The sequence below is a fragment of the Schistocerca nitens genome, chromosome 7 (assembly GCF_023898315.1).
Source record: "Schistocerca nitens isolate TAMUIC-IGC-003100 chromosome 7, iqSchNite1.1, whole genome shotgun sequence".
Taxonomy (NCBI): domain Eukaryota; kingdom Metazoa; phylum Arthropoda; class Insecta; order Orthoptera; family Acrididae; genus Schistocerca; species Schistocerca nitens.
Genome location: NC_064620.1, coordinates 218843647 through 218860356, shown reverse-complemented (window position 1 = coordinate 218860356; position 16710 = coordinate 218843647). Strand labels below are relative to the sequence as shown.

Genomic DNA, 16710 nt, shown 5'->3' with positions numbered 1-16710 from the left:
GCATTTCTCCTCCTTACACAAGGCATCACAACAACGTTTCACCAGGCAACGCCGGTCAACTGCTGTTTGTGTATGAGAAATCGGTTGGAAACTTTCCTCATGTCAGCACGTTGCAGGTGTCGCCACCGGCACCAACCTTGTGTGAATGCTCTGAAAAGCTAATCATTTGCATATCACAGCATTTTCTTCCTGTTGGTTAAATTTCGCGTCTGTAGCATGTCGTCTTCATGGTGTAGCAATTTTAATGACCAGTAGTGTGTTTATACAGTCAGGAACTTTTATGGAGCCACTGGAGATGTGAAAGTCAATGTCCCAGAAAACAGCATGCCGATATGATGAGGAGAAATGGACAGGAAACAAGGTGTTAAAGATATGGTGGCATGAATTGGCCCTGGGTCCAGATCATGAACCAATTAAATAATTTATCATCATCATTTCTGTGTGCTTGTTTGTTGTTATGTCCCTCTTCTGTTTAGTGAGTATGAGCTATCCTCACATACGTAAATAAATAAATTTGATTTTTGCAGTCATATCCAAAAAATGCTCATATTTAAAGAAATGAATTAGGTAAACAGTGTGTCATAAATCATACATGTCACATTGAGGGCAGTGATGTAGCCAAGATTTTTTTCCCTTTCTGCAGTAAATAGATTTTTTCCTGAGGTGGTTTATTTGACTTTGTAAAATTTTACAGAAAATAGGAATTGATGCCATCAGCAAAATTTGAAATACCACAGTAAAGTCTTATATAAAACCACATTAAAAATATCTTTTACACGACTATGGCATCCTTATGGTAATGTATAATCAGTCTCTTTCACAACAAATTACAGTACTTAATTCCACTATAAGAAAATCCAAATAACAAATATTTTATGTTGTATTTATACAGAAAATACCAAACGAGATCATAGATGTCATGTTATTTTCCATTATTTCAATGTGTCATGGTGACATAAAAACATTCATTTGATTCTTAACACCTGTGTAATTGGAGACTTTAGTCTTATAAATATAAACTTGTTATTCTTAAAGTATAAAAGCAAGGAATCAATCATTTTTCAGACTAAGCAAATAGTGCAGTGTAGTACTATTGTTCTTAATGTGAACGATCAGCAAGCAAAGCATAAAAAATGCAATATACACAGACACATAGTGCCAACATAGCTCCAACCATGATGCTCACCTCCTGAAACACATTAATTAACAGCAAGTTATTACAAGAAACAAAGAAATATGAGTAGCATTAAATGAACGTGAACTCTTTTTGTTTCATAAATGTTAAGGCAATATGATTACAAAACGTTCTATCAAACAAAATAAATATACCAAGAAAAACAAGATACTGGGTACACAAGAGGAATAACTGCTTTATTATCTGAATAGAATTTTACAAATGTACACCAACACTTGTGAAAATTACAACACCCAGGAAGAATCACCCAAATTAATCTTAATTTTGTGGCTGTGTAAAAGAGTGCACCAGAAATCGAGTGATTTGGGTTGCATCTTCTCTTGTGTGACTAGAAAGGTGCTACACAAAGCTCATTACATGAAAAACTTTCTACTTGGGTGCAAACATGAATCAGTGTGTACACACGACAGACAAGGGGAAAAAAAAATTATCAAAGTCAAGTGATTGTATACATTCCGTCGGAACCCTAAAACTTATCAATCCTTTGAATGGTTACGGTTTTATACACCAGTGTTGAACTTCCTAGAACTTTAGAAGAAAAAAGAAAAAAAAATCAAAGATCTTTGATGTACCTTGCATACTTTCGAATTAAGAAAGTATAAATTCGAATTCTACCCAAAACAGCATGTTAGTTTCCTAAGCATTGAAATCGAGATTGTGACGCGCTTTTGTAAGCCAATCATGGCTTATGTCACCTGATCTCGCCAGGCATGACAGCAGAAATTCGAAGGATACGACATGTGATGTGTCGCTGTTAAGTAGTGCGAACGCAGAAATAGGAAAAGTTAATGAAACTTCCTGGTAGATTAAAACTGTGTACCGGACCGAGACTCGAACTCGGGACCTTTGCCATTTGTCGGCAAGTGCTCAACCACCTGAGCTACCCAAGCAAAAGTCCCGAGTTCGAGTCTCAGTCCAGCATACAGTTTTAAGCTGTCAAGAAATTTCAGATCAGCGCACACTCCGTTGCAGAGTGAAAATTTCATTCAGGAAAAGTTAATGGTTTAAATTAATATACATAGCATAGCTACAAGAGAAGCTAAGCTTTCACATATATTATTGCTATTTTTGGCGCGTGTTACACTTTAAGATACATCACACAAAGGTGCCAGTAAAATCTTTACTAATGACGTAAATGTCTATAATTTGTTCATCATAAGAATAAACCTGATGTAAATCTTGCACTATGTATTCTTTCATGTTTGCTGGAACCTTATCGGATTTCCGTTTCACATAGGACTGCTGCCAAGCTGTCTCGAGTAGTATCAAGTGCAATAATAATGGTACGTTTTATGTTGTGGGTTACACGCACATCAACTTAGCGATAATGCGGGACAACAGCTTTACCGGCACATTTAACTTGGACAGCACTGGCCGGTCAGCTGGTACAGGTAGCTTGCAGTGACGTGGCCAGCTGCAGTTCACATGTAAAAAGAGTCGATAAAATGATGGACATAGTCCACAAAACGAGGATTTGGTTTTTCATTTTTGCCTTATAACATTAAATTGTTATGTTTTCTTAATTTAAGCAACTCATACGAACAGACTTTTATAAAACATCGATAATTAAGAATTTGTATTTGAAATGGAAACAGGAATTTCGCATCCAATATGTAATTAGAAACACGAAGACGTAAACATGTGTTATTCATAAAAAATGATGAGTTTTATAATTACAAGACATAGGTATTTCAAACTGAACGAGATAACAAAATACTATTACACTACTGACTGCACTACACGTTCGATGTTGGCTTTTATATCTATTACGTTACACACAGCGCTGGAAAGACTTTAATGCTGACTATCTCCGTAAATGTATGAAAAACATCAATGACAGCCTATGTCTTGCCAGTTTTTAACAGTGGTCGACGCACGTGTTTCACTACGGAACAGAAAGCAACCACAGCCATTTTCATACTGTGCTTTAACAGTGCGACAGTCAGAGCACAGCACTGCAGAGGCCGTGACTGTAACCAATTTTTGAAATAAAAACTATGTAGCTAAATCATGATTAAGAAAAATGTTGATAGCTGTTAATACCTTTTAATATCTTATAGTTTCGTTTAAGTAACCTAGTAATACCATATCTAATACATAAGGAGGACCTACTTCCAAGTGTGTAACAACACCAGTGTACTGTAGTGGCAACTTCTGCCACTGAATGTATCAGTATGACCAAATGTAGCAGGAAGAGGTAGAAGGGACACTATTAAAACTCGATGAGAACTTTCCAAGTGTCCTCGTTACTCTTGGTCTGCATCACAGGGCCCCGCAAAGCTGAGGAAGCACCCCAGCGGCCCGTGCAACACAATGCTGTGTCGTGCTGGCCTTGGACAGCCGCGGAATTGTGACGGCGTCAGGATACGCCAACAGCTGGCTCAGTGGTCTGCATTCCTGCAGACTCAGCGCTGCTCAGTGTGAGCCGCAGACGGCCAGCTGCTGCTTCTGCTCGCCTGCGTGGCTGAGATCACAGCACCGACAAGCGCCCGTGATCCGGCGTCCGAATCTGCGACCCTCGCCTTGGGATGCCTCCGGCGTGTGTTGGAAGCTTGGACGACTGCCTGCGGTAGTGAGCCGTGGAGTGGCCCCCCCTGGCTGGGTGGATATGGACCCCTTCGTATTTGCCTTTTGTACTTGTTTCCAAACATCCTGAATTGTTCTCGCGAATTTACGTACTGATTCACTGGTCCTTCCTCTCTGTAGCTTCATCAAAGCAAACAGTGATGGCATTTTTTGCCCATACACTACCTCATATGGAGACAAACCGGTATCTGATGGACTTTTGCATTGTACGCGCATACAATAAGCTTAAAATACTTGTCCCACTGATGGTGATGAGAATCCATATAAAAACTCAGCATCTTCCCGATTGTTCTGTGTACCCGTTCTGCCACCTGTTGGCCTGTGGATGCAACACGGTCATCCTCAACTTCTTTACGTTCAACAATTTACACAGCTCCTTCATTAAATCTGACATGAACTTCATTCCTTGGTCAGTAATTATTTTCTCTGGTACACCCAACTTCAAAATCCAGTAACGGTATCTGATGGACTTTTGCATTGTACGTGCATACAATAAGCTTAAAATACTTGTCCCACTGATGGTGATGAGAATCCATATAAAAACTCAGCATCTTCCCGATTGTTCTGTGTACCCGTTCTGCCACCTGTTGGCCTGTGGATGCAACACGGTCATCCTCAACTTCTTTACGTTCAACAATTTACACAGCTCCTTCATTAAATCTGACATGAACTTCATTCCTTGGTCAGTAATTATTTTCTCTGGTACACCAAACTTCAAAATCCAGTTGTTTACTAACGCTTGTGCAACTATTGCTGCCTGTTGATTTGGCATAGCCACCATCTCCACATACCTCGAAAAATGGTCTATTATTGTCAGAACGAATCTGTTCCCTGATGGTGTTCACCTGAAAGGTCCTCAGACATCGATCCCCAGCAAAGAGAATGGACATGTTGCTTCCGGTAATCGTTGTAGTTGTATCTGTTTCAGACTCAAACCTGCTCTCTGTGCACATGGTATACAATTCTTGATATACTGATCCACATCTACTTTCCTACCTCTCCAACCATACCTCTCCGCCACTCTCCTATTCGTCGCTCTACACCCTCCATGACCAGATAATACGTGATCATGTGCTTCCTATAAAACCTCATCCCTCAACTTCACTGGCACTACTACCCTTGGCCCTAACTTTGTTTCCCTGCACAGAAGACCATCGTATATATTAAATTGTGGCTGTGTCCGATACAATTTACAATTGTTATCAGCGTCCTGTAATTCTTGCCATACTGCTACCGCTATGACGTCTACTTTTGCCACCTTCCTTTGCATCTGCATTACTGTGCTTCTTCCCAGGCTTGTGCACCACCTCGTAGTTGAATTCACTAAGCCTCACAGCACATCTAGCGAGTCTAATGGACAGATCCTTCAACCCTAACAACCACTTCAACGCAGCGTGATCTGTCACTACCCAAAATCTTCTCCCATATAAATAACATTTGAAATATGTGATTCCATAGATTATGCTAAGCATCTCCCTCTCTATTGTTGAGTAATTTTTCTCTGCTACTTTCAACTGCCTAGACGTATAGGCTACAGGATGTTCTTTCCCATCAATTTCCTGACTGATAACACATCCTAATGTTGAGTCGATGCCACGCATGCTAGTATAAACTCCTTTTCATAATCTGGAAACATAAGAACCGGACTTGATGTTAACACTTATTTCAGTCTGTCAAACGCTTTCTCACACTCTTGTGTCCCCTCAATTTTCACATCCTTCCGTAACAATTGCGTCAACAGCTGTGCTAAATCTGCAAAACCCTTCACGAACTTTTGATAGAAATTGCAAATTAAGATGAATGACTGCACTTCCTTAATTGTTTTTGGTTCCCAAAAATCCCTTACAGCTTGTACCAACCTCGGATCTGTTCGCACTCCGTCCTTAACTGATTAATATGACCCAATTATTTTACTTCTTCTAATGCAAAATGACACTTCTCCAGGCTCAACGTCAAACGAGCTGCTCTTAACCCCATAAAGACTTCCCTTAACTGCTGTCTATGTTGCTCCATACTACTTGAAAACACTATAATGTCATCCAAATAACCCAGACACTGCTGTCGTTTGAATCCCCTTAAGACACTGTCTAGCAACCTCTGAAACATTGCCGGAGCGTTTTTCAAACCAAATGGCATTCTAATGTACTGTTAATGGCCTCCAGGTGTAGAGAAAGCAGCTTTTGGACGATCCTCTGGGGCCACCTCTAACTGATGATAACCACTTGTCAAATCCATTGTAGAAAAGTACTGGTACTGTCCTAAATGATCCAAAGTCCCCGAGATGTTTGGAATGGGGTATGCGTCCATTACTGTCTTATTACTGAGGTATCAGTAATTGCAACAAACCTGTATTTCTTAGTTCCATCCGTAGATTTTTTAGGCGCAACGACAATGTCTGCTCCCCAGCAACTATTACTATGCTCTATAATACCGTCCGCAAGCTGCTGATCAATGAAATCCTCCACAATCAGCTGCAAATACCTCAGTATTCTGTATGGTTTACGGTACACAGGTGCTTCATTCCCTGTTGGTATCCTATGTTGAACTAATGGAGTTGCTGGTAACGGTCCTCGTGGAAAAAACAAATCCTTAAATTCCCACAATAATTCTGCCATCTGCTCTCTTTCTCCTCCTTTAAATGATTAATTTTGTCATGCAATGCAGTTCTATCAGCAGTTAGTGGTTAATTGCTTCACCTACCTCTCAAACACCAGCCATTGTCATCTGGCACATTCAAATTTGCTACTAAAACTCCTTTCCTCAAATTTGCATCTACAGTGCTAAAATTATCCATGTTCACAGGAACTACTTGCCTGTCGTTCCCCTCCTGTACGCGTACAACACTATGTTTCACAAAACAACCCAGTGAACCCAAAACTTCATTATCCTCCAATGGTTCAATAACACATACTGTACCCACAGGCAGATCTGACTCCACACTTACCCAAAGCAACTTCCCGGTGCCACTAGACACACACTCATGTGAATTAAGCCTTAATGTTAATGTACGCGGTTCCATTGGTTTGTTCATTACATTGAACGCCCCTCGCGACAGCTCTGCATTGACAACAGTTTCCCCTAGTGGAAATAACATTCCACCAAGTTTCACAGTTGGTTGTCCAAGGTCAATTTTGGTATGATGTTGATGCAAGAAATCTACTCCTAGGATCATGACGTAGCCCTCATTTACCCATGGTACTACCCCCATGCATGCATGCATGCATTAAATTGGACTTTCCCTATGCGAAAGTCAATTGTCACCGACCCCAAAGGTGTGGCGATCTTATCCCCCACTTCATGCAACCTATAACGTGGTGGGTCTAACTTTCTTCGTCTCATTATATTCTTAGTAGCCACTGACACTTGTGCCCGTGTCCAACAAAATCTTAAACTTCTTAGTTCCTATGGATCCTACCACTGAACATTTCACCTCTGCATATGTATTTATAGCATTGAAGTTAACGGGAGCTCCCTTAGGTGGGTCTTTGACCCTCTCTCCCATTTAACGTTTGTCCACCTCTCCTATCTCCACTTCTCCATCCTCAATGCTGCCCTTCCTCTATTCCTTGGTGACTGAGTACATTGCCTCTGCAAATGTCCCATACGACCACACTTATAACATTTAATACCCACTGTAAACACTGTTTGCCTCTCGCGTACCCCTGTTGCCACATCTATTTCCTCACATTTAATTGCCAGCTGAATGGCTGAATACAAATCTTTCGGAGTCCCTTCACACACTTTCTGTGACATATGCGCCGCTAACCCTCTCAAAAATAGATGAAGTGTCCTTTGCTTGGCCTCCTGCAACATAACACTATTTGCTTCATTGTTCTGAACCAATTCATAGGTATACTCATTAATTTCCCTCATCCTGACCACAAATTTCTCCATGGTCTCCCCCTGTCTCTTTTTCGTCGTACTTAACCTCTCTCTAAAGTACCGAGCGCTATTCTAATATTTTGTACCTTTGTAAAAGCCCTTCCTTTAACTGCTTAAACTGTCCTGCCTTCCTTGGCCACCTTACATATGTTTTCGCATCACCCGTTGATCTAATCTTGGCTATATGTAACAACTGCTCATCAGACCAACCATTCATCACCGCTGAAGTCTCCAAGACATCCACAAACGAATGCACTTCCTCAGATGTCTTGTCAGAAATTGGAACAGCTAATCAAACTCGCAGCAGCTGGATCAATCTCCTGTTGCGGCTTCCTAGTCAACAACAACTGATCCAATGCGGTTTCCTGCTCACTTCTAGATGTTAATTCATTTCTCAACTACGTATTGTCTGCTGTCAATTGTGCTACTTTTTCCAACAAAATCTGAACCACTTCTGGTTCCGACACACCTTGCGTCGCTGACTCTGCCATTGTGTTGCTTTCGTTCCCAGTTAGTCCCGAAACAAAACATTTAAGTTCAAGAATAACCCGACTCCCAACACCTCAACATCATCATACTCAGTAACATCATATACATACCAATACAAAAGTAATTAAATACCAGGAAAAAATAAAAAATCTTACTGCCCCAAATACACTAACACTTTCTCTGACAACAAAAAATATTATGCCCACACAAAATACCTAAAATGTGGCTTGCTAGGAGCCATAATAGAAAAAAACAAACAAAAAAAGGGCAAGAAAACGTCCAATACTCTAAAGAAAACTGGTCAAAATTCACCACATCTTGTGACCGTAATGCAGGCGGTGGGCTCGAATGTTGTACTGTACAGACGACTTCTGCTATTCTGACACCAAATGTAGTGGGATGAGGTAGAAGGCACCGTATTAAAACTGGGCGAGAACTTTCCAAGTGATTTATTATTTCCAACTACAGTGCCCTTGTTCCTCTTAGTCTGCATCACAGGGGCCCACAATGCTGAGGAAGCACCCCAGCGGCCCGTGCAACACAATGCTGTGTCATGCCGGCCTTGGACAGCCACAGAATTGTGACGGCATCAGGATGCGCTGACAGTTGGCTCAGTGGTCTGCGTCCCTGCCAAATCAGCGCTGCTCAGAGTAAACTGCAGGGGGCCAGCTGCTGCTCCTTCTCGCTGGCGTGGCTGAGATCAAGGCAATGACAAGTGCCCGTGATCCGGCATCCGAATCTGCGGCCTTCGCCTCGGGATGCCTCCGGCATGTGTTGAAGCCAGGACTGCCCGCGGTAGCGAGCTGTGGAGTGGCCTGCCGCTGGCTGGCTACGGACCCCACGTTGGCCTCGGGGTCGAACCAATGACCCACCGTGGACTGGAGCACTGGTGCCCCATCTGCTGCTGTGTGTAGCCGGTGGTGTGACACGCCCCGCCGTCCGGGAGAGCTGCCACACTTGAATTAATATCGTTAAATTACGGCACCTATTTATACTCGGCAGTGCGCCTCTGTTTTGTCAAGCGCACCGCTTCGCGTCACGTACTCATAACACAGTAGGTTGCCCAGTGGGACTCTTCTGCCTGTGACTTGCGATATGCAAAACAGCTACTTATACTTTTTCTGCAATTTGACGGCCCTGTGGCCTCTACTCCGCAACTGTTGGTGTGTGTAACTCACTGCAACCTGGCCCGCACCTGGCTGTAACTTGTACTCAGAATATTGCACAAAATTAACTTTCCCTATCCTAAATGGTGGTGCCGCTACAGTACGTATGCTACAGCTTCTGACCAATCATCGCGTTTGTGTTTGTTTACATCAGGTTTATTCTTATGATAAACCGATTATAGTCATCTGGGCTCGAAATGCTTCTAAGTGGCTGGTCCACACGCTAATAAGTTTTAAATGAAAGTCGAACGCTCTGTGATTTAAGAAATTAATCTCACACGTAACATAACTCATCTTGCGTAAAAAGAAATTCACTTTGAAAGAAATGATTTTAAAACCACCACTTGCAATATTTTCTCGCGACCTGTTAGAAATAGTATCGTTTCAGCAGTCGTCAGTGAGCGCCAGAAAAAAAAGCGTTACTGCACGTGCGCAGCTACGATAACGCAGCAAGCACGTATGTTCGAACATATAAAGCATTAAAACCTTACAATACGTCATAAATGAAACTGGACATCAGAGGATACTCCAAGAGAATTGGAATTTTGTAAACAAATGCCTAGTTCGGTTTAAATTGCACATTCGTGTGTCTATAATAAGTTCATCATATGAGTAAACCTAATGTAAACAATCACAAACACGATGATCGGTCAGAACAAGGTTGGTCAGAAGCCGCAGCACACGTACACTAGTGTTATTACGCCTTTGGAAGTAGATCCCACATTTTGTATTAGATATCTTATTACTAAGCTATGTTAAATGAAACTATAAGATATTCAAATGTATTAACAGACATCGACGTTTAACTTACTCACACTTTAGCTACGTAGTTTTTATTTCAAAAATCGCGTACAGTCACAGTCTCTGTAACGTTGTGGTCTGATTGTCGCGCTGTTATGCGCAGTACGAAATGGCTGAGCGTGGAACACGGTTAAAAATTGCCGAGAAATGGGCTGTTCTTAATGTTTTTCATAAATTCACGGAGGTAGTCGGCTCTGAAGTTTTCCCAGTGGTGTATAAACAGCAGTTGATTGATTTTCTCATTGCACGTGTAGCGCAGTCGGTAACGTAAATGAATGTGAAAACACTGTGGTTATACGAGCGTAGGTTTAAATCTCCCTAATATCGTTTTTCTTTTTCTCGTTCAATTTTGAAATACCTACATCTCGTAATTATAAAACTCATCGTTATTTTTTATGAATAATGCACGTCTTTTTGTTTCTAATTACATATTGGACGCGAAATTCTTGTTTCCATTTCAAATACAAATTCTTAGTTATCGATGTTTTATGAAAGACTGCTCGTAAAAGTTTTTTAAATTAAGAAAACATAAGTTTAATTTTTTAAGGCAAAAATTAAAAACCAAATCCTCTTTATTTGGGCTATGTCCATTGTTTGTACCACAGAGGTAGATAAGTATCGTAGAATCGTGAAAAACAATCATTTTCACAGCATCGAGCACATCTAGGGCTAAATTTACACTGCCCGCGATGCGATGCCGAGCCGAGCGGAGCGATGAAGCGCTGAAATCGCGTGACAATGGGCAGGCTTGGTTTAACAGTGGCAACAGAGCGGTTCCCGTTTAGACTGCAGGCTGGGCCGAGCGATGTGATGCGGTGCGATGCGATGACTCTGCTGTAGTCGCAACCGAGTTTGCGTTCCGCGCGCTGCTTGCAATGGACATCGAAAGACTAATTAACAGTGTGCGTGAACGCTCCGTGTTGTGGGAGCAGAAAAATAAATATTACCACAATAGGGATTTTGTTCGTCAAGCATGGAATGAAATAGCTGAAAATTGTGGAACAGACAGTAAGTACAAAAAAGTAAAATAAATAGCTACAAGACTCCAAGAAATAAGTAACACAAACAACTTCGTTTATTTTCTAATTTTAATTGTGTATAGATACTATTACAGTATTTTGATAATGAAATGACGTTCAAAAAAAAATGGCTCTGAGCACTATGGGACTCAACTACTGAGGTCATAAGTCCCCTAGAACTTAGAACTACTTAAACCTAACTAACCTAAGGACAACACACACATCCATGCCCGAGGCAGGATTCGAACCTGCGACCGTAGCGGTCGCGCGTTTCCAGACTGTAGCGCCAGAACCGCTCGGCCACCAGCGGCCGGCTGAAATGACGTTCACAATAGTTACAGTATTTGATAATTTCGACATGAAATATATTTGCGTTAATGACTGTTGACATAGTTTTTGAAGGCCTCTCTGACACTCCTCGCTCTTCTTGAAGCACTACTGTTTGCTCTGTCACTTTGGAGTTTCACGTCTATATTTTCAGGCGAGGTACTGAAGAATAAATGGAAGCACCTACGTGACACTTTCCGCTCTGAACTCAAAAAACCTCGTGCTGAACGTTCAGGAGACGAAGGTGGCATGCCGCATTTCCAATCCAATTGGCCGTTGTACGAGCTAATGACATTCCTGACTGACATAATGACGCCACGGAAGACCAAGACTGATGTTCATCACAGTAAAAGAACAGCATCGCAACACGACGACGCACACGACGACGTACCATTTTCACCAGCTCTTACAGAGAAACAAGAGTGTTTCACCTGATGAAACCAACCAAGCCAGGTCTTCAAGACTGTCTGTAAGTTCAGAGGGTAGCGTTTCGATGCCTCCTCCCTCACCCACCCTACACACAAACCAAAACAAGAGATCCACGAAATCGACAAACTCTGAGTTGCTAAATATAGAGAAGCAAAAGTTGAAGCTAACTGAGCAACAAATGTCGAAATCAGAAACGCAAGATGACAGCTATCATTTTGTAGTGAGTTTGCTGCCAGCAATGCGAAAACTATCACCAGCAGCTCAGTTGAGAGCCAGGATAAAAATTCAGCAGGTTCTTTTGGAAGAATTGGAACAATCAACCACTTCCACCGCACATTCGTTGATGTCACCCTATGCACCTGAAAATCCAGTTGAAATCGTAATTGCTGGAAATCCGCAGAATGAAATAGTCATTTCTGGAAATGAACCTGATGACATTGTTATTTCAAGCCACCAAAATTCTGAAAACTTTGATACTTAAGTGAGTGAACTGTGATGTATTTTACTTCTCATTGTCAACTATGTCAAAATTTATTAAAAGAAAGTTTGAATCTATCACAATTTGTAAATTTTTCATAATGAAATGATTGCTGTAAACTTAATATTGTACTTACCTAATGGTGATCATAACTTTTTCAGGGGTAATAGCCATTCTGAAATTTGTGTTTTGCTTCTGTACTCTATTTGAAACAGACGGCACTATATAATCAAATGTCTCTGTACTCATTCTGGATAACTCCAAAATTTATCCTCATCTTTTCTCAAGTCACTGTACAAACGATGAAATTCTCCTAAAGCCCTCCTCTCCTTGTTGATTTCATGCACCCATTCACGACTGCGTTGATTTCTCAGAGCACTGTTTTCTAATAAAACAGAATTTACGCTGTATCGTGTGCAATGTGAACGCTCCATCGTATTGCATCGCTTTGGCCATTATGCTTCGCGTCGCGTCGCGTCGCATCGCATCGCAGGCAGTGTAAACGTACACATACAAATGCTGCGTTTTTACATTTGCTACTGTAACATTACAATATGAACCCAACAGATCTGATCTGGAACAAAGCTGCGGGATGTGGCCCGAAAAGTAGCAAGGCTTAAGCTGCAAGACGTACTGGAACTAACCAACTAACGCACGTAGCTTTTACACACTCCACTGCCGAACCCTGGCGGGATATAAAACGGCTCGTCATGAAAGAAGAAAAAATGCTACGCCTGTTGGCTTCGTGGATTCTGTTGTTGACAGGATCGTCATCAACGTAGCAGGTGACACTTCCAAAACTGAAATGTATTTCTCGCATTCAGATAATGAAGGTGCTACGATATTACCAGATTGATTGTAATATCTTCAGTGGCTTCAATATCATATACGCTGAAATCCTTCAATAATTTCTTACGTTAAACAAAGATTATGAAAAAATATTACCCTGCAGTTAAGTCATGAATTTTCATCATTCTTGTTTTTAATTACAATAGTAAGTTAGCTAGTTTGCGGTTTTCGTCTAGTACTGTATTATGACATTCTGCTTAAAAATTAAATCACATTCCAAGCTGTGTTGCTCCTCTGCTCGTCCTTTTTACGTGTGAACTGCAGCTGTCCACGTCACAAAGAAATAGGCACCAACCTGATATTGAGCTTTTCGGGATGTAAATTTTCTTTGAGTGCCAGTACTGTATTATCTCATGTTTGGTTCTTTATCATGGCATAATGACATACGTGCCACAAGATGAAAACGTGCATTTGAAATTCAGGGAACAGTTGAAACTAGCCCATAGTGTGGAACAAACACTTCTTTTCAAATAAATTGCGTGCCTCTGCGAAAAAGTTTAATAAAAGCCAAATTTCTTTAGCACACAGACAAAAATAACTTCATTGTTCTGCAAGGCGACTCATATCTGACTCCAAAAAACGCGGAAATAAAATAAAATCAGAAAACTGAAATTAATAACATACTTTAGCCTTCTGTAATTATGTGAATACATTTTAATTCACTTGGTAATTCCCGGCCACAGAAATCCGTTTTGTTTTCATTTGACATGAGACTTGTAATCTTATAGGACAATAAAATCACTGAAAACACGTACTGTATCACGTGGCGCGCCAGTAATAAGATTTCCGGGTAGCATCTAACTGCCTGTTGCTAAGGCCGGTATTACACTATCAAATTTCTTTGTCAAAGATTTGATCAAAGATGTGATCCAATATTCCGTCCAATATATTTGACAAAGATCTTTGACGTAGCGCTAGAAGGGGTATTACACTGTCATCAAATTTTTCGTCAAAGTTCAAGATGGCTGACAACAACTTATTAACCGCAGCAGTTCTACGTACTCCAATTGCATTGTGTGCACATGCGGAAAAAAAGTGGGGGGAAAAAGTGGAACCATACATACGAGGTTGACAGTCTTAAAAGTCCTGGGATTACAACTTGATAATAAATTCAGTTGGGAGGAGCACACCACAGAACTGCAGAAACGCCTTAACAAATCTGTATTTGCAATTCGAGTGTTAGCAGACATAGGCAACATAAAAATGAAAAAGCTTGCATACTTTCATTCCATAATGTCATATGGGATAATATTTTGGGGTAAATCTTGAAGTCAAACAAAAGTTTTCAAGGTCCAAAAGCGTGTAATACGTATTATTTGTGGAGTAAATTCACGGGCCTCCTGCAGAAACCTCTTCAAAAAACTGGATATACTAACTACTGCCTCTCAGTATATTTACTTCTTAATAAAATTTGTCGTAAATAATATATCTCTTTTTCCAACAAACAACTCAGTTCATACATACAATACCAGGAACAAAAATGATCTGCACAAGGACTTAAAAGCACTTACTTTAGTTCAAAAAGGGGTCCACTACTCAGGAACACTCATCTTCAATAATTTGCCAGGAAACATAAAAAATTTAGTTAGAAATAAAGATCAGTTTAAAAGGAGCCTGAAAGACTTACTACTGGCCAACTCCTTCTACTCCATTGGCGAAATTTTTAATAGAAACAAATGATGTATTTATTCATACTATTAGTATTTTTATTTCAGCTTAAAAAAAATCGACATGTTCCACATCCACGAGGATCTCCTCAGCACGGATCTATGGAACGAAAACTAATCTAATCTTGGTGAAGCCGTGGGTTTTACGACGACACGATAAAAGCATTCAACAAAACTTGTTACGTGAGCTTACAGTGGAAGTCGTCAAGTCGTACATCAATTACTTAAGAATGGATGAGCATACATTTCTGTATGTGCTCAATGAAGTGTATCCTCATATCACAAAGCACAATTTTCACCTAAGAACTGCTACATCTTCAGAAGACAGGCTCACTATAACACTCCGATTCCTTGCTACAGGAGAGGGTTATGTTAGGTTAGGTTAGGTTAGATCAGGTCAGGTTAGGTCTCCAATCTTCTTAATCTATTTTTGTATTCAGGGTGCCTCACGTTGTAAAGCGCCTCATCAGCTTCAGACATCTCTATTAATTCTGTAGTTGTCGGCGCACACCAATTGTATTTACCGGCAATGGTTATAAAAACACTACAGACGACAGAATGCTGCAGCGATGCTAGCGCTCCGCGTGGTAACATATCGCATTGCAGTGAACAGAAGACAAGCGATTTCTTTGATCAAATATACGGCCTCGGCCTAGATTTGATCAAATATTGGACGACATTTGTCAAAGATCCCTATTACACTATCAAATATCTTTGACAAAGATATTGGACAAAGAAATTTGATAGTGTAATACCGGCCTAATGCCGATATGTCAAACAATAGCCAGAAGCGCGAAAAGGTACTGCTCATACGCGACTCAACTGCTAAAACGAACCTAATGTAAAGTTGTAACGCCACGCTCATTGGAAGCAGTCTGTACTTATCAAGTATTGCATAGTCTTTGTCCCAAAGCCTTTCACACATTTTGCAGTTGGCAGACGCTTGTATGTGCACTGCGTTTTATTGTAAATGGCGCATTTCCTTTGCAACTTAACTTTTATTTTTTTCTCTCGTGTGTTTTATTGCTGCGATATTATTCTGCAGTAGCAGGATACAATTACCGGTTCTTTGTTATATTATAAGTTCTTACCAGAGAAAATTACAAAAATTTAACTGAAAACTACAACACTAAAAATTTCCTGTGTTTTTTCCGATTTTCTCCTGGATGAAAAAACTCCCGACCGGTTGGCCGAGCGGTTCTAGGCGCTACAGTCTGGAACCGCGCGACCGCTGGTTCGAATCCTGCCTCGGGCATGGGTGTGTGTGACGTCCTTAGGTTAGTTAGGTTTAAATAGTTCTAAGTTCTAGGGGACTGATGACCTTCAGAAGTTAAGTCCCATAGTGCTCAGAGCCATTTGAACCTTTACCGGTTGTCCCGGGACGATAACACCCTGGATTAATGCAAGTGTCACTATTCAATGTCAGTATCAAACAGTGCAATATCAACATACGAATGAGTTTGAATGGGGTCAGAATGAAGATTCTTCAAGCTGTGTCAGATCCTAATATTTGAGCTTAAAAAAGTGGGTTGCTACAATATGTACAACTTTGCTTCCGCCGTTTTTTACCCAACATCTGAGGCTTTCAAAATGGTTCAAATGGATCTGAGCACTATGCAACTTAACTTCTGAGGTCATTAGTCGCCTAGAACTTAGAACTAATTAAACCTAACTAATCTAAGGACTTCACACACATCCATGCCCGAGGCAGGATTCGAACCTGCGACCGTAGCGGTTGCTCGGCTCCAGACTGTAGCGCCTAGAACCGCACGGCCACTCCGGCCGGCTGAGGCTTTAATAAAACAAATTGGTTACACATGTA

At 40.9% G+C, this 16710-nt stretch overlaps 1 protein-coding gene across 9 annotated transcripts in view; it reads right to left on the bottom strand.

Moving 5' to 3' along the window:
- Positions 1-640: 640 nt before the first annotated feature.
- Positions 641-16710, bottom strand: part of LOC126195384 (triple QxxK/R motif-containing protein-like) — a 52232-nt gene continuing 36162 nt past the window's right edge. For 6 of the 9 annotated variants that reach the window (XM_049933971.1, XM_049933969.1, XM_049933973.1 and 3 more), the window contains one exon: positions 642-1189. In XM_049933971.1, the coding sequence (XP_049789928.1) occupies positions 1100-1189 (90 nt within the window). In that variant the 3' untranslated portion in view covers positions 642-1099. Of the gene's footprint in view, positions 1190-16710 lie in introns of all 9 variants that reach the window. The other 3 variants (XM_049933965.1, XM_049933968.1, XM_049933966.1) reach the window with 3 other exon arrangements.